At 40.1% G+C, this 22,196-nt stretch overlaps 1 protein-coding gene across 9 annotated transcripts in view; it reads right to left on the bottom strand.

The window, feature by feature from the left end:
* The window catches only part of Ankrd62l (ankyrin repeat domain 62 like), an 87,857-nt gene that overhangs the window by 58,562 nt on the left and 7,099 nt on the right, over positions 1–22,196 (bottom strand). For 5 of the 9 annotated variants that reach the window (XM_017590207.3, XM_017590211.3, XM_017590208.3 and 2 more), the window contains exons 4-8: positions 13,256–13,362; positions 10,585–10,722; positions 9,408–9,472; positions 5,616–5,649; positions 1,674–1,713 (exon numbers count right to left, since the gene is read on the bottom strand). In XM_017590207.3, the coding sequence (XP_017445696.1) occupies positions 1,674–1,713; positions 5,616–5,649; positions 9,408–9,472; positions 10,585–10,722; positions 13,256–13,362 (384 nt within the window). Of the gene's footprint in view, positions 1–1,673; positions 1,714–5,615; positions 5,650–9,407; positions 9,473–10,584; positions 10,723–13,255; positions 13,363–22,196 lie in introns of those variants that run through there. The other 4 variants (XM_017590212.3, XM_063279581.1, XM_039101191.2 and 1 more) reach the window with 3 other exon arrangements.

Below are 22,196 nucleotides of genomic sequence, written 5' to 3'. Positions count from 1 at the left end.
AATGGGAAAAAAAAGATTAAAAAAGTATTTATCATTCACCTGATGTCTTCTAAAACCAACATGTAAAGAAATGCCATAAGATGGACAGGTAGTAAATATAAATGTCAAATTAATATCACACTGTATTTAGTGAGCTAATACATAATGTGTTTACTTAAATTAGACAGAGCCCAAAGACAGTCAGAATCCACAGTAAGGAATTGATTCTGTAACCTGGGCACTAGGGTCTGGTAACACAAAACTACAAGCACAAGTATTAGAGTCTTGTCTTCTGACGAGATCTAACAGGAGTGATTGCGTATAACGTCCCTGAGCTTCAACCATGGATTAACAGGGCTCAGATTTTATCTCATTCTCTTCATTACATGAGCTAATTACACAGATAGAACAACAAGAAATATTCAGAGGAAACCTTTTTACAATTCCAATGACATCAGTTATAAGTGACTAAAGCTAGTTTAAGTTTTATAGCCAGGGTGATTAAAAGTAAATGTTGAATGCAGATTATAAAAGTTTATTCAAAAGGTGATTTCATTTGTCCCATGCTACATTATTACATGAGGGGCATAGAGGTAATGAGAAATGTAACTAGGAGCTAACATATATGGATCTGAAGTTGGTCATCTCCTTTGCCGTTGAGCCTCCTTGGTCAACTCCTCTATCTGGCTCTGCTGACAAACGCACATGTGTGATGAGAGCATGTGACTTAGAACCATCCCATAAGGAAACTAGAAATTATAAAATAAATAAGAGTATTTGGCAAGTGGACAGTTTTGTTTATTTAGTTGAATTTATTTTTTGAAATATTGAAATAGCAGGGGGAGGGGGAGGGAGTATGGGAGAGGAGGGAAGGGGGTAGCATTTGAAATGTAAATTCATAAAATATCTGAGAAAAAATATTTTTTAAAATTTTATATGTGTGTTTTGACTGCATGTAAGTCAACTGTGTGCGTGCCTGATGCCCATGGAAGGGTACCAGGTCCCCTGGAACTGGAATGGTTGTGAGACTCTATGTACATTCTGGGAACAGTACATTTCTGAAAGAGCAGAAAGTACTCTGAGTCAGAGTCCCCAAACTAAAAAAAACAAAAACAAAAACAAAAACACAACAACAACAAAACACAAACAAACTTTGAATTGCCTAAACTTGTCATAATTATCTGGGAAAACAGAGGATGCGAGTAGGCAGCGAACAGATCATTCCACAAGGGTTTTGGGGCAGTTTGGAAATTACCCATATGTAATTTGCAGAGGAGACCAGAAAAACAAGAAGAGATAGGTTCTGTAGTGAGAAGTCAAATTTCAAGGAGCAATGAAAATCACAAAGGAGTAAAAGGATAAACATATTAAAAAGGAATGAATATCACATTTGCATCTATATAATTTACATGTATCAATTCCTTCCTTTCCTCCCCCGCTCCCTTCCTTCTTTCCTCCTTTCTCTCTGTCTTTTTGAGGTTGGCCCCTAAAATGTGCTCCGGGCTGTCCTTGAACTCTTGCTCCTCCCACCTTAGCTTAATTCCTGAAATTACAACTGTAACTCCTCCTTTGTCTTTGCTTTCAGTGTAGCTTAGGAGATTTCCATAGACATTCACCAGCATCTTTTTTTAATGATTTAATGTCCTCTACCAAAATAAGGCAAATTGTGATTACTTTTTTTTCTGAAACATTACCTTTTCCATGTTTTCTAGTTCCTGACTCTGTTGGTCCTTCCTATTAAATCAAAACAAACAACAAAACCTTCAGAAAAGGCATTAACTCATGTCCTCACCAATAAGCAGTTACCGAGATTACGGTGTTTACTGTGTCATCAAACAACAGGCGACGGTTCTACATCAAGCCAGAAACCACCAAATGAGAACAGAAAATGCATAATCAACTGAGTTCACAATGGAAATGGTGTATTGCTAGGGATTCACAGAAGAGTCAGTTATAAGCTTGAAGCCTAGGAAATGCTGTAAATGCAGGGTGTTTTGCCAAGGTCAGAGAAGGTAAAGGCAGGTGTGAGGGCTGTTTTCTAAACCTGGCAGAGTGAACACAAGATATGGCACGAAGGCAAGGAAAAATGAAAGCAAGGGCCATGAAAGTCGCGTGCTTAAACTATAACATAGTTGCTGGGGGATAGCATGGATAGCTCAGACAGAATCCTGGAGAACCACAAAAGGTCTTTTTGTGTGTGTGCTAGAATATGAATTTCCACCTTTTTTTTTCTTTTTTACAATGGAGCTCTGTGCATAAGTAGGTAGAAAGCCACCCTTCCAGCTGTGTAACATATATGAACATTGTGTGAGGAGTCATGGTAGAAATGGATATTTACTTTATATATTTAACAGACTGTTTAACAATTTTATACATGTATACAATGCATCTTGATGATATCCACCCCCAACTCCTCCCAGGATGTCCTTATCACATCATCTTCCCAAGTTCATGACCTTCTTATATATTTATTTTTAATCTTCAGATCCAGTTAGTGCTGCCCATAGAGCATGAATACAGGGTCGTCACTAGGGCTTTGGGATTCTACGACCAATGGTTGACTCCTTCTCCCCAGTGGTCATAAATCGATAATATCTCATCTGCTAGGGGTGGGGGTCTTAGGAGTCCCCCTCCTTCCTTGCTGGAGCTTTTAATTGGTTTGATCTTGGGTAGCTGTTGGGCAGGTAACCACGGGTGTGTGGGTCCATGTGGTAACAGCCACATCATGTCCTGAGGACAACCTTCTACAGTGCTCCCTCCCAACCCTCTGGCTCTTACAGACTCTCTTTTCCCTTTCCAAGATGTTGACTGAGCCTCGTTTGGGGTGGTGTTTGTTATGTTCACGAACCCCGTGAGTCAGGCATGAAAACGTGGAGAACACAAAGACACTGGTGAGTGCCCGGATTGGTGGTATTAGGGCCGATGGAATCAAACTTTCTCCTGCTTCAGTGTTTGAATTCTATGCCCCACCACCATTGTCCTTTCCTAGGATGGGGAAAGTGGATGGCGGGATGGATTAATAAAGAGACAGGGAAGGGTCAGGGGAAGATCAATGTCAACACATTTACTTGGAGCTTACCACACCTGGGGCATTTAGAAGATTTAGGAACAGATCAGAGCAACATGCTAAGTCTTGGACTTGAAGATTTGACTCAGGAGAAGCTTATGCATTAGGGAGATGGATACTTTTAGTGTGTCTCTAAACTGTAAATAGTAAGCCATGTAAACCACACTTGATGTCTGCATTTAAAAGGGAGGGAGGATAGCTTCAGCTTTTTAGTTATGGATTTGCACATTTGTTTCCAGTTTAAAAAATACTCAATTTGGTTATGTATGAGCTTATTTCTGTGAATCTATGCTAGCCAGCATTTTAAACTTGAAAAAAAAAAGTAGTCTTCTGTTACAACCACCTCTATAGACCACAAGAACATTTCTTCCTAAACGAGAAATTTAGCTTTTAGGCAAGGCTTGGTGTTTCATGACCAGCATCCAGGAAGTTTAAGTGCTGGGTCCCCTGCCACTAACAAAGGGACGATTCTCTACAGTTAAATATCTTTTGTCCATACAATTTTGCTCATATTCAGAATCTTGTTTTGAGTGTGTGTGTGTGTGTGTGTGTGTGTGTGAGAGAGAGAGAGAGAGAGAGAGAGAGAGAGAGAGAGAGAGAGAGAGAGAGAGAGAGAGACAGGACAGAGACAGAGACACAGAGAGAGGAGATAATGAGTTCAAAATGGTGTGGTAGGCCATGCGTGAGTGGAGTTGGAACTGGGAGAGAAAGGATTAGAAATGACCTAATACAGTGTATTCATGCTTGACATTATCAAACATTAAGAAAGAAAAGAAAATTCTGTGTGGATCAAGGGTGAGCTTAAATGTAGAGTGTTGCTTGGCATATGTGAGGGTTTTTACCTACTATATCAAAAATATAGTTGTTTATATTAATATTATTATTGAGATGGTCTTGCTATGTAGCCCTGGCTGACCTGAAACTCACTGTATAGATCAGTTTGCCTCAAACTCACAGAGCTCACCTGTCTCTGCCTCCCAAGGACTGAGATTAAAAGTGTGTGCCACCACACGCAGTCAATTGTTTATATTATTTACATAGCCAGAAATTATAATTAACGGGAAGACTACATTAAATACTTGCTGAAACTTGTATAAAGCAGAGCAGACAACGCTGTGGCATGGCTGTGGGAAGGGCTAAGGGAGCTCCATTCCTAGCTGAGGGCCAGAGGGGCAGTTTTCTTCAAAGATCTGGCCACTGACAGGAAGCCTATTCTCCTGTGGTCAGACCCTTGCTGCGTGCACATGGACAACACTGACTGGACTCATATATTTAAAGAAGAAGAAGAAGAGCACATGAATTTGAGAGAGGCATGGGGGCTGGGAAGAGCTGAGGGTGAGTGAGGCGTCAAATGCTCACTGACGAGGGAGATTCCCAGAGAACATAAGAGAAAAGGAAGTCGAGGACACAGCAAGCACTGAGTCAGAGAATGTGAGATAGCAGAACCATTCATGGGCCATGGGTAATGAATGTGTTTGTCAGGCAAGCATGAGGACCTGAGTTTGGATGTCCAGAACCTACAAAAAACTAGATGCAGTGGGCTCTGTCTGCAATTCCAGCACTCCTATGGTGTGAGGGAGGAGACAGGACAACCTCTAGAAGCTGTGTGAAGGAGGAGACAGGACAACCTCCAGAAGCTGTGTGAGGGAGGAGACAGGAAAACCTCCAGAAGCTGCGAGATCCTGTTTCAAACAAGGCAGGAGCAGAAGCATAGGCATAATGCTCACAGTGAAGACTGACACCCACAGTTGTTCTCTCACTTCCACATGTGTGCTGTGAATGCTTTCATCAAAACGTATGCACACAGACAGACAGACAGACACACATAACATACGCATAATGCACTCAAAGAGAACATGTTAGCTATTCATAAGAAAAAGCTAGCTGTAAGCCATGCAGAAGAATCTAGACAGTTCCTGCCTTTTTTAGCTTGACTATTTCTTTTCTTTTCTTTTCTTTTTTTTTTTTTGGTTCTTTTTTTCGGAGCTGGGGACCGAACCCAGGGCCTTGTGCTTCCTAGGCAAGCGCTCTACCACTGAGCTAAATCCCCAGCCCGCTTGACTATTTCTATTGTGGTTTCATTTTGACTTTTGTATTTAGTCTGAGTCACACAACACTGACATTCCAGAAGTCAAGCCAACAAAAAACAGGGCCTTAAAAACTGGGGTGCCCTTTGACTAGGGATGCTCAGGAAAATTCCAAGCCAGCCACTTTAAGACTGAATTTTATAGTTTGAACTGAGCTGATATGAACATGTATCTCTGGCCCGATCCTATACAACCCCTGCTGGGGCAAGAGAAATCACAGGGGAGAAATCCTGACCACCTACAGGTCCGTTTCGAGGTCACAAGCCAATTACGCAACCTTTATGCATGACAATTACCTACCAGGTATAAAATAAATCACAACCACATGGACCCTTTTTAGAGCTCTGTGGTAACAATCAGAACAATATTAAACATCCAACAGTGTGTCTGTGTCATAGTAAAGAATTAAAAAAAAGATTTTCTTTTCTGTTCTCTAAGCAGTTCTCAAGTCTTTAAGAATGTAAAAACCAAAAAAACTGTACCTTCTGGAAGAATCCTCCTCAGAGCTTTTCTCCACTATTAAAAACAAAAGTAGAATGGACTTACAATCTTCAAGAGGGCAATGGGAGCATTAGACGTGTAAGACGCTATTGTATTAGAAGTATTCCTTTGAGATGGAACCTGTAGGTACTCTAAAATGAACGTTACTACTGCTTACATAGCATAGATGCACGAAGAACTCTTGCTTCCTCTTTCGTATTTATCAAATACAAGGAAGAAAGGCGAAGTTTGTGAAGCTTCAGTCTGTAGAAGTAAACTGTGATGTGTGATGACCATGATCCCCTCACTACACTGACAACAGAATTAGTTAACAGAATCCCTCTCAAAAACCAACATTGTCCAACTAGAGTGGCCTTTATAAACTAAGGACATGGGGACAGTCTTGTTCTTTATAAGAGTGGCTGCCATCATAGTATCTCTTCACAGCAATGAAAACTAGCTAAGGCAGAGGCAAATTGTTTGCCTTTTGTCTTTTCTTTTCCTTCCTTCCTTTTCTTTCTTCCTTTCTTCCTTCCTTTCTTTCTTTCTTTTCTTTCTTTCTTTCTTTCTTTCTTTCTTTCTTTCTTTCTTTCTTTCTTCCTCTCTCTCTCTCTTTCTCCTCTGCTTGCTTTCTTCTCCCTTCCTTTCTTTGTTTCTTTGTTTCTTTCTTTCTTTTTCCTTTGCTTCCTTCCTTCCTTCCTTCCTTCCTTCCTCCTTCCTTCTTTTTGCTTTTAAGGCAGGATCTCACTTGTAGCCCTGGCTGGGCCTGGAACTCACAGAGATCTTTTTGCTTTACCTCCTGAGCACTGAAATCAAAGACTTAAGCACCGAAATGGGCATGAGATATTTATTATGGACCATAGCATCGCTCTGGATAAAGAAGCAAACCTCTGCTCCTGGTGGATATAAAAGGGCTCCAAACCAACACACCACAGAGATACTTGTGTGGTCCCAGGAGCCAAGCTATAGGATCAGAATAAAGAAATGTGGTGTATACACATCAGAGGAATCTGATTCAGCTACAAATGATGGAATTATATCAGTGGGAGGAAAATGGCTGTGGGTGGAACTCATCATATAAGTGTAAGACTCAGAAAGACAAATATTGCATTTTCTTTCATCTATGGCTCTTAGGTTTTATATAGCCACATAAGATCATATACACATAAGACAAGAATGTGGAAGTGAGCCTAGGAGGCAAATGAATAGGAATAGTGGGTGGATGGGAAGGGTGGAGATACATATAGTCAGAGCACATGATATATAAAGATGTCTTTATGAAACCTATCACCATGTAAAACTAATATTGGTAACAAATTGAAACAGAAATAGAGAGCTGGACTGGAATACATGGAACTTTAAGATTAGTGAAAGTACTCTGCATGTGGTGCCTGACTGGTAAATGTATACATTTGCCTACATCCTTAGGATGAATGAATTCAAGGGTGATCCTTAGCACAGGGTCATTAGATGATGCTAGGTGGTGCTGTAGACTAACAAGCGGTAGTAAGTGCACTACTGCAGAGAAGAGTAAGAAACGTCCTACTGTGAGCGTGTGGGAGGCACAGTAACCAGAAGCATGAACTTGCACTTCAGCTTTGCTGTGCACCTAGAACTGGTCTGAAAGTGTAATGGTCAGAGCGAGCACTTGGCTAGCATGGGGGAGGCTCTGGGTGCAATCCCTAGCACCCCAAAATCATTGTTCTCATTACTATTTTCTGCTTTAGCCTCTTCAAATGATAAAAAATATTATAAACTGAAGGTAAGGCTACCAAGTAAATACACAGAATACATGTGTGTATATACATACACAGTCTTTGTTCTATATATAAATACATTATATATACTTATACTATACATAATATACATGATAAAATTATACATATATATCTATATCTATGTAAAACAAAGAGGGGGTAAAAGAAAATGCCCCTGTTCCAAGAGATGCGTAAACCAGAGTACAACAACAGAAGAAATATGAAAAAAAAATACATCTCCAAAGGTTCCTCATTTCCCAAATCAAAAGCACCGTAGTGACTGAAACGCCTAAGAAGTCAAAGGCACAGAGGCAAACAACGATCGACGATGCCAAAGAGGATCAAACAAGCAGAGAACCAAGGTAAGGAGGTCAGTTCAGGTCCTGAATAAGAAGCTTCTATTCTATGGACGAAGAACCCAGCAAGACAATGACACATTATGGGGAAAAGAACCCAGAACTGTTAGAAACGAAAGTCTTTGCCAAACAAATAAAAACCACAGAGGAAGACATCACCCACAACCGGGCCAAGGAGAACAGTAAAAGTCAGCGCTTTAGCCCAGCTGGAAAATAGTCTATTCTGGGTGCAACAAAGACAAGATAACTGAGTATGAACATCACATAAAAAATCTGGGAGATAATCCACAAACCAAGCCTAAGAGTCTGTGGGGTAGAAACTGGGATGAAAACTAAGTAGATTTTATTTTACAGGAATCAACAAATACTTCTCAGTAATAACTACGAATGTCTCAAGTAGGCCATCAAAAAATGGTGACTAGTAGGTTGATTTAAAATACAAGATCTAACTGTTGTCTCCAACAAGCACATTTAACTGAGCTGGATACACAGACACGAGATGAAAGGATAGAAGACCATGCTCTATGCAAATGGAACACCTCTCCGAGCACAGGCAGGCATACTTGGTTTCGGCCAATAGATTTTATGCTTTAACTAATCATGGCAGATAAAGATCACTACATTCCGGGCTGGAGAGATGGCTCAGCGGTTAAGAGCACTGACTGCTCTCCCAGAGGTCCTGGGTTCAAATCCCAGCAACCATGTGGTGGCTCACAACCATCTGTACGTATTAACAAAAGTAATATTACACCAAAAAGATATGATGATAGTAAATGAGTATGTATCAAACACTGGTGTATCCAATTACACAAAGTAACCATTACTGAACATAAAGAGACAGATAAATATGACCCCATCATATGGGCAACTTCAATACCTTATTATTATCAATAGGTTGTCTAGACAAAAGTGAGAAAGAAAAGCAGCCTCAATGTTGACTTGTATCGTAGACCAAATGGACTTAAAAGACACTCACAAACTATTCCATCCAACCGCTATGAAAAACACCACCTCAAGAAACTCTCCTTGAAATAAATCTCACTTGAGGCCATAAAGCAAGTTTCATAAATACAAAAAAATTAAAATATTTATATGTCTTCTCAGATCATAATGGAATGAACCTGAAGTCAATAGCAAGGGAAACTAGAGGGGCCATAGTAGCTCACGGAGAGTAAACAACACACCCCTGAAAGATCAGTGGGTCACAAGAGAATCAGGAAGGCAAATTTAAAATTGAATATTTAGGCAAGAAAATAGTGGATAATAAAAATATTTTGTTTTAATTATACCTATCGTTTCACTGACAATGATTTCATAATAGTCATCTAGTAATCACAATCTAGTTAAAGTTAAAGATCTATTTTTATAAGTGCAATTATTACAATGGATCTGCTGAGGAACTATGCAACTTGGTGATTTATAAATTATTTTACGACTTATAAATATACACACAGAATTTTAGTTTCCAGAATAACTAAGTGGACCTTTCTTCAAATAATATTCTTTCAGGATGGGAATGTTCTAAAAACAATTTCTTAAAAATGTGTAAATTCTAGACAGCCAATAGTGAAATAAAATCCAACAGAAAACATTTTATGCATTCATTTTTTTAAACCTGCTGTTACCAAAACACTCTCTTAGTTTCACAATCTAGGGTAGTCACACCAGGAGTAATTCTTACCTAGGTTGGCTCTTTCAGACTCCTCATATCTCTTTGCTTTATATTCGAGAAGGATTTCCATATTGCTTTATAAAAATGATGAGTAAAGTTACTATCTTAATACTGATGTGAAAACCATTTCACAGTGTTGCACATCCCTTAAAGCATCAACAGTGTAAGCCCCCAAGCCTTTATAGCTAAGTGTGCACTGTCAGAAGGCCCAGGACTGGATCACCAGAAACAAGCTGGCAGCGGCTTGTCTCCTGGACTTCAGTGCCAGCTTTCATGGCAGCCCTGAAGCAAGAGAATCAACAGAAACAAAGTCCCCTTTTCCCTTATCTCCATCTGACTTGAGCAAATCACTAGCTTTTGGGCACATTTAAGCAGGCAGGGGTGGAAGATGGACTCAGGTAGAAAAGGCACCTTTATGCTAAACTAGACATTTTTAGACTTAAATAGATCATTAGAGACACACAGCACTATTTCTATCCTGTGCTATAGGGAAGATACTTGGGATGAACAGTGCTGGGATTCCCAAGAAGAAAGATCTTAAAAGTTCCAAGACAGAGGTTGGGGGTAAAACTCAGAGGTAGAGTTCTGCAAACATATATGGGACTCTGGGTTCAATCCCCAGTACCACCACCACCACCACCACCACCACCACCACCACCACCACCATCACCACCACCACCACCACCACCACCACCACCACCACCACCACCACCACCACCACCACCACCACCATAAAAGGGAAAGAAAGGAAGGAAGGAAGAAAGAAAGAAAGAAAGGAAGAAAGAAAGGAAAGAAGAGAAAACCAACACCAAAGGCCCAAGATTATGAATCTGTCACCCACTGGTAACTCCAGGGTTGCCTTTGCTTGGTATCTGGTGATGAATGCAGACTAACTCCCTGCTGTTTAAAACGACCTGAACTGAAGTAAGATGCTCTCTCTGATGTGTAAGATCTGCTATTATAATTATTTTGAAGGGTTGGGGAGATGGCTCAGGGGTTAAGAGCACTGTTTGTTCTTTCAGAGGTCCCGAGTTCAATTCCCAGCAACCACATGGTGACCTGCAACCGTAATGGGATCTGATGCCCTCTTCTGGTGTGTCTGAAGACAGCTAGAGTGTAAATAAAGTTCTGACTATTAATTATTTACTCAGTTTAATAGTAACTAGCATTTAATGTAAGCACTTACGAATTATATTTAAAATCAGCAGCGTAATCGATTGCAGTCAATCCAAAGGCATCTTTCACAAAGAGGTCTACACCTTGCTCAAGAACAAATCTGACTAGGTTTGTTGAGTCATGACTTACAGCATGCATGAGGGCTGTTCTGAAAAAGCAAGAGAGATAACACCACCCTTAGTACTTCAACAAAATTAAAGACCAGTTTGCTATATTTGGCCTGTTTAGTGTCTGAGTAGAATTGGCCATTGGCAGGTAACAGACAAACATCTCAAGATATTGAGAATTTTAAGAAGAAAACAAGTCCTAAGCCTCCAACCCCACTGTGACAACTCACTACACACCAAGGTCATGTGTCAAGGAGTTTGTTAAAATTTAAATGAATTCCCATCATCTATGATGCCACATGTCTAGGATCACAGTTCTCAGGTGACTGAGGCTGGAGGATTCTGAGTTTGAGTCCAGTTTGGACTAGGTAAGGGATTTCAGGCAACCCTGCTATACACAGCAAGACTGTCTCGAAAACAAACAACAAAAGCAAAATGCCAAGCAAAACCTCTCTGCACTTCCTGTGTAACGTGCTAAGACATATTATAGTTTCCAGGAAGATGATGGAAAGATGAGAAGAAGCTATTTTCAAAGCACATTATCCACAACTGGTGTGGTACACGCTTGTCATCCGTGCACTAGGGAGGCTCAGGTAGAAGGATCAACTGTGATCTCAAGATAAACTTAGTCCACCTGGGCTACACAGTGAGACCCTGTCTCAAAAGAACAACAGTTCACCTAGCAATGGTTGCCATGGTAATAGTCACAGTGATTTCAGCTGCAGAGAGAGGTTCACAGGCTCTCAACTGACGTTACATATAGAACCTTCTATCCACAACTGACGTTACATATAGAACATTCTATCCACAACTGACGTTACATATAGAACCTTCTATCCACAACTGATGTTACAGATAGAACCTTCTATCCACAACTGACGTCACATATAGAACCTTCTATCCACAACTGATGTTACATATAGAACATTCTATCCACAACTGACGTTACATATAGAACATTCTATCCACAACTGACGTTACATATAGAACATTCTATCCACAACTGACGTTACATATAGAACCTTCTATCCACAATTTTAAGATTGAGAGCCTGCTTTTCACAGAAGGATGCAAGTTTAGTAGTAAATAATGTTCCTAAAGTCTCATACATGGCAAATGGGGAAGCCAGGATCATATAATCCAGTTTTATGTGACTCTAAATCCAATTGCCTTCATCTTTGTACCACCTCCTCATCTTCATTAAAGGTGTATTCAAACACAGCTTATTTTCTTCCTGATACCAATGCCAACTCCAAATAAAAACACCCTACTATGTTAAAAATGAAAAAGAAATATGAACACTATCTAGAACTAACAATTAACAGTCATTTCGGGTTAATATGACTGAGTATTCTTCAAAGAGCAGTTTTACAGTTCTTGAAGGAGTCAGTACAAATACAAATCAGTCTTAACTCCTGTATCTGCTTACTATAGATTTTCAGAAGCAAAGTGTATAAAAAGCAGAGGTTACAATGGTACAAAATGTTTAAGAAGTTCAATATTGAGGCAAAAAATGAACTGAATCTGTGTATTATCAAAGTAGAATGAAACTTACAGAACACTTCAGCTGCTCTAAGGCTAAAATGTCCAGCAGAACTAGTTTACAAACATCAGTTATAGATAAGGGGATAACCATGTGCTATAATATATACAGCTCTTTGTGTTGCCCATTCTGAATAATTTCTTTTCTACCCAGTTTTGATGAGTTTCCATTATATCTCAATCATTTTAAGTTGTTCTATTTCCTTTTAATTCAATATTTCTTTTTTTCTTTTCTCTCTGTCTCTCCAGTCTCTTCCTTTTTCTTTTCTCGATACAGGGTTTCTCTGTGTAGCCCTGGTTGTCTTGGAACTCACTCTGTAGACCAGGCTAGCTTTAAACTCATAGATCTATGTAGGATAGAATGAGGCCGGCTATTGGAAGAGAAAGAAGGATGGGTGGGAGAAAAGTTTTAGAGAGGAGAAGACTGGAATGAGGGAGAAGCAGTCGAGAGAACATGGAGGCATATGTTAAGATTCCTCTCTGCACATTTACAGGTTGTTATGAATATTCTTATGGGATGGATGTGTACAGGGTTTTGTATGTCTAGGTGGGCAATTATATATTATCAATTAGATCAGAGGTTATTGTGTTGTATGTTCTTTCATGTGGTGATTTAATTGATTTTAAGAGCATGTGTGATGGCTGGAGACACTGGGCCACCACGGAATTGGGATGTGTATGTCTGGCATGGTGGCAACCTGCCTTGGGAACTAGATGAGTAGAGAGATTGTTGCCAGGCTCAGAGAGTAGCCACCAGCAGTGCGATATGGTATGGAGCAAAGTGGGTGAGACGCTTTGCTGACTGAGATGGATGAAAATATCAAACAGATGTCATGGGGCACTATGGTGTCGGATCAAGCGCGGGTTAAAAGACAGCATTATTATAATTTTACTGCAACAGATCTGCCTGTCTCTGCTTTCGGAGGGCTGGTACTTAAGGTGTAAGCTACCATCACCCAGTTAATTCAATATTTCTAATTAAGTACTTGTTACCACAGTATACCACCACTGAAGTTTAAAAAATTATAATACCTTTTCTGGTTATCAGCTGCATGTATACTAGCATTCTTCATTAATAAGAATTTTGCTATCTTCAGTTTGTTTTCACTGACAGCCAGTAAAAATGGTGTGAAGCCATCCTGTAAAATAACAACAACAACAAAAAACACTTAGTTTCCTTGAAGTCGTACAGAGCAGCTGGACCTTTGGCTGTTACACTTCGCTGCCTGCAGCAGCTTGCTGCTCCCAAACCCTGTGGGAGAGAGCCCTCACCGCCTGGACAGGTGGGCACTCCTGAGACTGCAGAGCAGAAGAGACCACCAACACTGCCCACCCCTGCCCACATCCCTGGCCCAAGAGGAAACTGTATACGGCCTCTGGGTTCCCTTGGATAAGGGCACAGGAGCAGCAGGTCCCCTGCATCTGAGACAGGGCCGGAACCTGAAGGGACCGACCAGATAAACAGTTCTCTGCACCCAAATCCCGTGGGAGGGAGAGCTAAACCTTCAGAGAGGCAGACACGCCTGGGAAGCCAGAAGAGACTATACTCTGCCCACATTTCTGACTCCAGAGGAAAACACCTAATGACATCTGGAACCCTGGTGCACGGAAGCTCCCGGAAAGGGCGGGGCAGATCTTCCTTGTTGCTGCCCTCACGGAGAGCTCATAAACAACACCCCACGAGCAAACTTGAGCCTTGGGACCACAGGTAAGACAAACCTTCCTACTCCAAGTGACCTGCCTAGTAAACTCAGGACACAGGCCCACAGGAACAGCTGAAGACCTGTAGATAGGAAAACTACATGCCCGAAAGCAGAACACTCTGTCCCCATAACTGGCTGAAAGAAAACAGGAAAACAGGTCTACAGCACTCCTGACACACAGGCTTATAGGACAGTCTAGCCACTGTCAGAAATAGCAGAACAAAGTAACACTAGAGATAATCTGATGGCAAGAGGCAAGCGCAGGAACCCAAGCAACAGAAACCAAGACTACATGGCATCATCAGAGCCCAATTCTCCCACCAAAGCAAACACTGAATATCCAAACACACCAGAAAAGCAAGATCTAGTTTCAAAATCATATTTGATCATGATGCTGGAGGACTTCAAGAAAGATGTGAAGAACTCCCTTAGAGAAACACAGGAAAACATTAATAAACAAGTAGAAGCCTACAGAGAGGAATCGCAAAAATCCCTGAAAGAATTCCAGGAAAACATAAATAAACAAGTAGAAGCCCATAGAGAGGAGTCACAAAAATCCCTGAAAGAATTCCAGGAAAACACAATCAAACAGTTGAAGGAATTAAAAATGGAAATAGAAGCAATCAAGAAAGAACACATGGAAACAGCCCTGGATATAGAAAACCAAAAGAAGAGACAAGGAGCCGTAGATACAAGCTTCACCAACAGAATACAAGAGATAGAAGAGAGAATCTCAGGAGCAGAAGATTCCATAGAAATCATTGACTCAACTGTCAAAGATAATGTAAAACGGAAAAAGCTACTGGTCCAAAACATACAGGAAATCCAGGACTCAATGAGAAGATCAAACATAAGGATAATAGGTATAGAAGAGAGTGAAGACTCCCAGCTCAAAGGACCAGGAAATATCTTCAACAAAATCATATAAGAAAACTTCCCTAACCTAAAGAAAGAGATACCAATAAGCATACAAGAAGCCGACAGAACTCCAAATAGATTGGACCAGAAAAGAAACTCCTCCCATCACATAATAGTCAAAACACCAAATGCACAAAATAAAGAAAGAATATTTAAAGCAGTAAGGGAAAAAGGTTAAGTAACATATAAAGGCAGACCTATCAGAATCACACCAGACTTTTCGCCAGAAACTATGAAAGCCAGAAGATCCTGGACAGATGTCATACAGACCCTAAGAGAACACAAATGCGAGCCCAGGTTACTGTATCCTGCAAAACTCTCAATTAACATAGATGGAGAAACCAAGATATTCCATGACAAAACCAAATTTACACAATATATTTCTACAAACCCAGCACTACAAAGGATAATAAATGGTAAAGCCCAACATAAGGAGGCAAGCTATACCCTAGAAGAAGCAAGAAACTAATAGTCTTGGCAACAAAACAAAGAGAAGAAAAGCACACAAACATAACCTCACATCCAAATATGAATATAACAGGAAGCAATAATCACTATTCCTTAATATCTCTCAACATCAATGGCCTCAACTCCCCAATAAAAAGACATAGATTAAGAAACTGGATACGCAATGAGGACCCTGCATTCTGCTGCCTACAGGAAACACACCTCAGAGACAAAGACAGACATTACCTCAGAGTGAAAGGCTGGAAAACAACTTTCCAAGCAAATGGTCGGAAGAAGCAAGCTGGAGTAGCCATTCTAATATCAAATAAAATCAATTTTCAACTAAAAGTCATCAAAAAAGATAAGGAAGGACACTTCATATTCATCAAAGGAAAAATCCACCAAGATGAACTCTCAATCCTAAATATCTATGCCCCAAATACAAGGGCACCTACATACGTAACTTTTATATTTTTTAATGATTTATTTATTTTTATTTTATGTGAATTGGTGTTTTGACTGCATGTATGTCTTCGTGAGGGTGCCAGATCCCCTGGAACTGGAGATACAGACAGTAATGAGCTGTCATGTGGGTGCTGGGAATTGAACCTGCACCCAATGAAAGAAGAGTCAGTGCTCTTATCTGCTGAACCATCTCCTAATATCCTAAAACATCTTTTAATCCTTGTTCAATCCCTGTTTGACAACACGGTTGGGAAGTGAAGTTGGCATTAGAGGAACTGTAGACTCAGGATAAATTGTGGAGAACTTTGTAATGGTTCAGGGATTTACTCCAGGTTGGTAAGAACTCTTGCTTGCCTCGCTTCTTTTTTTTTTTCCTGTACACATTGATAGTATTTATTAATTTCTCTCTTCCAAGCCTTACCTGCTCTGAATATTACATATAAAAGGAATTATGTAATAAGGAGTTGTTTGCTTCTTCTTAGACAAGTGTTTTCAACGTGCATGCATGTTACTGCATGTAACGTACTACTTTTTTTTTTTATTAACTTGAGTATTTCTTATTTACATTTCGAATGTTATTCCCTTTCCCGGTTTCCGGGCAAACATCCCCCAAACTCCTCCCCCTTCCCCTATATATGGGTGTTCCCCTCCCCATCCTCCCCCCATTACCGCCCTCCCCCCAACAATTACATTCACTCGGGGTTCAGTCTTGGCAGGACCAAGGGCTTCTCCTTCCACTGGTGCTCTTACTGGGCCATTCCTTGCTACCTATGAGGTTGGAGCCCAGGGTTAGTCCATGTAGTCTTTGGGTAGTGGCTTAGTCCCTGGAAGCTCTGGTTGGTTGGCATCGTTGTTCATATGGGGTCTCAAGCCCCTTCAAGCTCTTTTAGTCTTTCTAAGATTGCTTCATTGGGGGTCCCGTTCTCAGTTCAGTGGTTTGCTGCTGGCATTCGCCTATGTATTTGCTGTATTCTGGCTATGTCTCTCAGGGGAGATCTACATCCGGTTCCTGTCAGCCAGTACTTCTTTGCTTCATCTTATCTAATAGGGTGGCTGTATATGTATGGACCACATGTGGGACAGGCTTTGAATGGGTGTTCCTTCTTCCTCTGTTCTAAACTTTGCCTCCCTATTCCCTGCCAAGGGTATTCTTGTTCCCCTTTTAAAGAAGGAGTGAAGCATTCGCATTTTGGCCATCCATCTTGAGTTTCATGTGTTCTGTGCCTTTATGGTAATTGAAGCATTTGGGCTAATAGCCACTTATCAATGAGTGCATATCATGTGTGTTTTTCTGTGATTGGGTTACTTCACTCGGGATGATATTTTTCAGTTCCATCCATTTGCTTATGGTTTTTGTAAAGTCATTGTTTTTGATAGCTGAGTAATATTCCATTGTGTAGATGTACCACATTTTCTGTATCTATTCCTCCGTTGAAGGGCATCTGGGTTCTTTCCAGCTTCTGGTTATTATAAATAATGCTGCTATGAACATAGTGGAGCACGTGTCTTTGTTATAGTTGTTGGGGCATCTTTTGGGTATATGCCCAAGAGAGGTATAGCTGGGTCCTCAGGTAAGTTCAATGTCCAATTTTCTGAGGAACCTCCAGACTGATTTCCAGAATGGTTGTACCAGTCTGCAATCCCCCAACAATGGAGGAGTGTTCCTCTTTCTCCACATCCTCGCCAGCATTTGCTGTCATCTGAGTTTTGATCTTAGCCATTCTGACTGGTGTGAGGTGAAATCTCAGGGTTGTTTTGATTTGCATTTCCCTTATGACTGAAGATGTTGAACATTTCTTTAGGTGTTTCTCAGCCATTCAGCATTCCTCAGCTGTGAATTCTTTGTTTAGCTCTGAACCCCATTTTTTAATAGGGTTATTTGTCTCCCTGCGGTCTAACTTCTTGAGTTCTTTGTATATTTTGGATATAAGCCCTCTATCTGTTGTAGGATTGGTAAAGTTCTTTTCCCAATCTGTTGGTTGCCATTTTGTCCTAACAACAGTGTCCTTTGCCTTACAGAAGCTTTGCAGTTTTATGAGATCCCATTTGTCTATTCTTGATCTTAGAGCATAAGCCATTGGTGTTTTGTTCAGGAAATTTTCTCCAGTGCCCATGTGTTCGAGATGCTTCCCCACTTTTTCTTCTATTAGTTTGAGTGTATCTGGTTTGATGTGGAGGTCCTTGATCCACTTGGACTTAAGCTTTGTACAGGGTGATAAGCATGGATCGATTTGCATTCTTCTACATGCTAACCTCCAGGTGAACCAGCACCATTTGCTGAAAATGCTATCTTTTTTTCCATTGGATGGTTTTGGCTCCTTTGTCAAAAATCAAGTGACCATAGGTGTGTGGGTTCATTTCTGGGTCTTCAATTCTATTCCACTGGTCTATCTGTCTGTCTCTGTACGAATACCATGCATTTTTATCACTATTGTAATACTGCTTGAGTTCAGGGATAGTGGTTCCCCCTGAAGTCCTTTTATTGTTGAGGATAGTTTTAGCTATCCTGGGTTTTTTGTTATTCCAGATGAATTTGCAAATTGTTCTAACTCTCTGAAGAATTGGATTGGTATTTTGATGGGGATTGCATTGAATCTGTAGATCGCTTTTGGTAAAATGGCCATTTTTACTATGTTAATCCTGCCAATCCATGAGCATGGGAGATCTTTCCATCTTCTGAGGTCTTCTTCAATTTCTTTCTTCAGAGGCTTGTAGTTCTTATCATACAGATCTTTCACTTGATTGGTTAAAGTCACACCAAGGTATTTTATATTATTTGGGAGTATTATGAAGGGTGTCATTTCCCCAATTTCTTTCTCAGCCTGTTTCTCTTTTGTGTAGAGGAAGGCTAATGATTTATTTGAGTTAATTTTATACCCAGCCACTTTGCTGAAGTTGTTTATCAGCTTTAGCAGTTCTCTGGTGGAACTTTTGGAATCACTTAAATATACTATCATATCATCTGCAAATAGTGATATTTTGACTTCTTCTTTTCCGATCTGTGTCCCCTTGATCTTCTTTTGTTGTCTGATTGCTCTGGCTAGAACTTCAAGAACTATATTGAATAAGTAGGGAGAGAGTGGGCAGCCTTGTCTAGTCCCTGATTTTAGTGGGATTGCTTCAAGTTTCTCTCCATTTAGTTTAAAGTAAGCTACTGGTTTGCTGTATATGGCTTTAACTATGTTTAGGTATGGGTCTTGAATTCCTATTCTTTCCAGGACTTTTATCATGAAGGGGTGTTGAATTTTGTCAAATGCTTTCTCAGCATCTAATGAGATAAACATGTGGTTTTGTCCCTTTAGTTTGTTTATATAATGGATTACATTGATGGTTTTCCGTATATTAAACCATCCCTGTGCCTGGGATGCAGCCTACTTGATCATGGCGGATGATCGTTTTCATGTGCTCTTGGATTTGGTTTGCCAGAATTTTATTGAGTATTTTCACGTCGATATTCATAAGGGAAATTGGTCTGAAGTTCTCTTTCTTTGTTGGGTCTTTGTGTGGTTTAGGTATAAGAGTAATTGTGGCTTCATAGAAGGAATTCGGTAGTGCTCCATCTGTTTCAATTTTGTGGAATAGTTTGGATAATATTGGTATGAGGTCTTCTATGAAGGTCTGATAGAATTCTGCACTAAACCCGTCTGGACCTGGGCTCTTTTTTGTTGGGAGACCTTTAATGACTGCTTCTATTTCCTTAGGAGTTATGGGGTTGTTTAACTGGCTTATCTGTTCCTGATTTAACTTCAGTTCCTGGTATTTGTCTAGGAAATTGTCCATTTCCTGCAGATTTTCAAGTTTTGTTGAATATACGCTTTTGTAGTAAGATCTGATGATTTTTTGAATTTCCTCTGATTCGGTAGTTATGTCTCCCTTTTCATTTCTGATTTTGTTAATTTGGACACACTCTCTGTGTCCTCTCGTTAGTCTGGGTAAGGGTTTATCTATCTTGTTGATTTTCTCAAAGAACCAACTTTTGGTTCTGTTGATTCTTTCTATGGTCCTTTTTGTTTTTACTTGGTTGATTTCAGCTCTGAGTTTGATTATTTCCTGCCTTTTACTCCTCCTGGGTGTATTTGCTTCTTTTTGTTCTAGAGCTTTTAGGTGTGCTGTCAAGTTGCTGATGTATGCTCTCTCCTGTTTCTTTCTGCAGGCACTCAGAGCTATGAGTATTCCTCTTAGCACAGCTTTCATTGTGTCCCATAAGTTTGGGTATGTTGTACCTTCATTTTCATTAAATTCTAAGAAGTCTTTAATTTCTTTATTTCTTCCTTGACCAGGTTATCATTGAATAGAGCATTGTTCAACTTACATGTATATATGGGCATACTTCCCTTATTTTTGTTGAAGACCAGCTTTAGCCCATGGTGGTCTGATAGGACGCATGGGATTATTTCTATCTTTCTTTATCTATTGAGGCCTATTTTATTACCAATTATACGGTCAGTTTTGGAGAAAGTACCGTGAGGTGGTGAGAAGAAAGTATATCCTTTTGTTTTAGGATAGAATGTTCTATGAATATCTGTTAAGTCCATTTGGTTCATGACTTCTCTTAGTCTGTCTATGTCTCTGTTTAATTTCTGTTTCCATGACCTGTCCATTGATGAGAGTGGGGTGTTGAAATCTCCTACTATTTTTGTGTGAGGTTCAATGTGTGTTTTGATCTTTAGTAAGGTCTTTTATGCATGTAGGTGCCCTTGTATTTGGAGCACAGCTATTTAGGATTGAGAGTTCATCTTCGTGGATTTTTCCTTTGATGAAGTGTCCTTCCTTATCTTTTTTGATGACTTTTAGTTGAAAATCGATTTTATTTGATATTAGAATGGCTACTCCAGCTTGCTTCTTCAGACCATTTGCTTGGAAAGTTGTTTTCCAGCCTTTCACTCTGAGGTAGTGTCTGTCTTTGTCTCTGAGGTGTGTTTCCTGTGGGCAGCAGAATGCAGGGTCCTCGTTGCATATCCAGTTTGTTAATCTATGTCTTTTTATTGGGGAGTTGAGTCCATTGATGTTGAGAGATATTAAGGAATAGTGATTATTGCTTCCTGTTATATTCGTATTTGGATGTGAGATTATGTTTGTGTGCTTTTCTTCTCTTTGTTTTGTTTGCAAGATGATTAGTTTCTTGTTTTTTCTAGGGTGTAGTTTGCCTCCTTATGTTGGGCTTTACCATTTATTATCCTTTGTAGTGCTGGATTTGTAGAAAGATATTGTGTAAATTTTGTTTGTCATGGAATACCTTGGTTTTTCCATCTATGTTAATTGAGAGCTTTGCTGAATACAGAAACCTGGGCTGGCATTTGTGTCCTCTTAGGGTCTGTATGACATCTGTCCAGGATCTTCTGGCTTTCATTTCCTCTAGTGCGAAGTCTGGTGTGATTCTGATTGGTCTGCCCTTATACGTTACTTGACCTTTTTCCCTTACTGCTTTTAATATTCTTTGTTTTGTGCATTTGGTGTTTTGACTATTATGTGACAGGAGGTGTTTCTTTTCTGGTCCAACCTATTTGGAGTTCTGTAGGCTTCTTGTATGTTTATGGGCATCTCTTCCTTTAGGTTAGGGAAGTTTTCTTGTATGATTTTGTTGAAGATATTTCCTGGTCCTTTGAGCTGGGAGTCATCACTCTCTTCTATACCTTTTATTCTTAGGTTTGATCTTCTCATTGAGTCCTGGATTTCCTGTATGTTTTGGACCAGTAGCTTTTTCCATTTTACATTATCTTTGACAGTTGTGTCGATGAGTACTATGGAATCTTCTGCTCCTGAGATTCTCTCTTCTATCTCTTGTGTTCTGTTGGCGATGCTTGTATCTGCGGCTCCTTGTCTCTTCCTTTGGTTTTCTATACCCAGGGTTGTTTCCCTTTGTACTTTCTTTATTTCTTCTATTTCCACTTTTAATTCCTTCACCTATTTCATTGTGTTTTCCTGGAATTCTTTCAGGGATTTTTGTAATTCCTCTCTATTGGCTTCTACTTGTTTATGTTTTCTTGCATTTCTCTAAGGGAGTTCTTCATGTCTTTCTTGAAATCGTCCAGCAGCAGCATCAAATGTGATTTTAAATCTAGATTTTGCTTTTCTGGTGTGTTTGGACATTCAGTGTTTGTTTGGTGGGAGAATTGGGCTCCGATGATGCCATGTAGTCTTGGTTTCTGTTGCTTGGGTTCCTGTGCTTGCCTCTCGCCATCAAGTTGTCTCTGGTTTTACCTCATTGTGCTATTTCTGACAGTGGCTAGACTGTCCTATAAGCCTGTGTGTCAGGAGTGCTGTAGACCTGTTTTCCTGTTTTCTTTCAGTCAATTATGGTGGCAGAGTGTTCTGCTTTCAGGCATGTAGTCTTTCCTGTCTACTGGTCTTCAGCTGTTTCTGTGGGCCTGTGTCCTGAGTTTACTAGGCAGGTCACTTGTAACAGAAAAGTTGGTCTTACGTGTGATGCTGCGGCTCAA

Source organism: Rattus norvegicus, chromosome 1, assembly GCF_036323735.1.
Source record: "Rattus norvegicus strain BN/NHsdMcwi chromosome 1, GRCr8, whole genome shotgun sequence".
Lineage (NCBI taxonomy): Eukaryota > Metazoa > Chordata > Mammalia > Rodentia > Muridae > Rattus > Rattus norvegicus.
The sequence above is the reverse complement of the archived record's forward strand: the minus strand, read 5'-3'. Positions and strand labels throughout refer to the sequence as shown.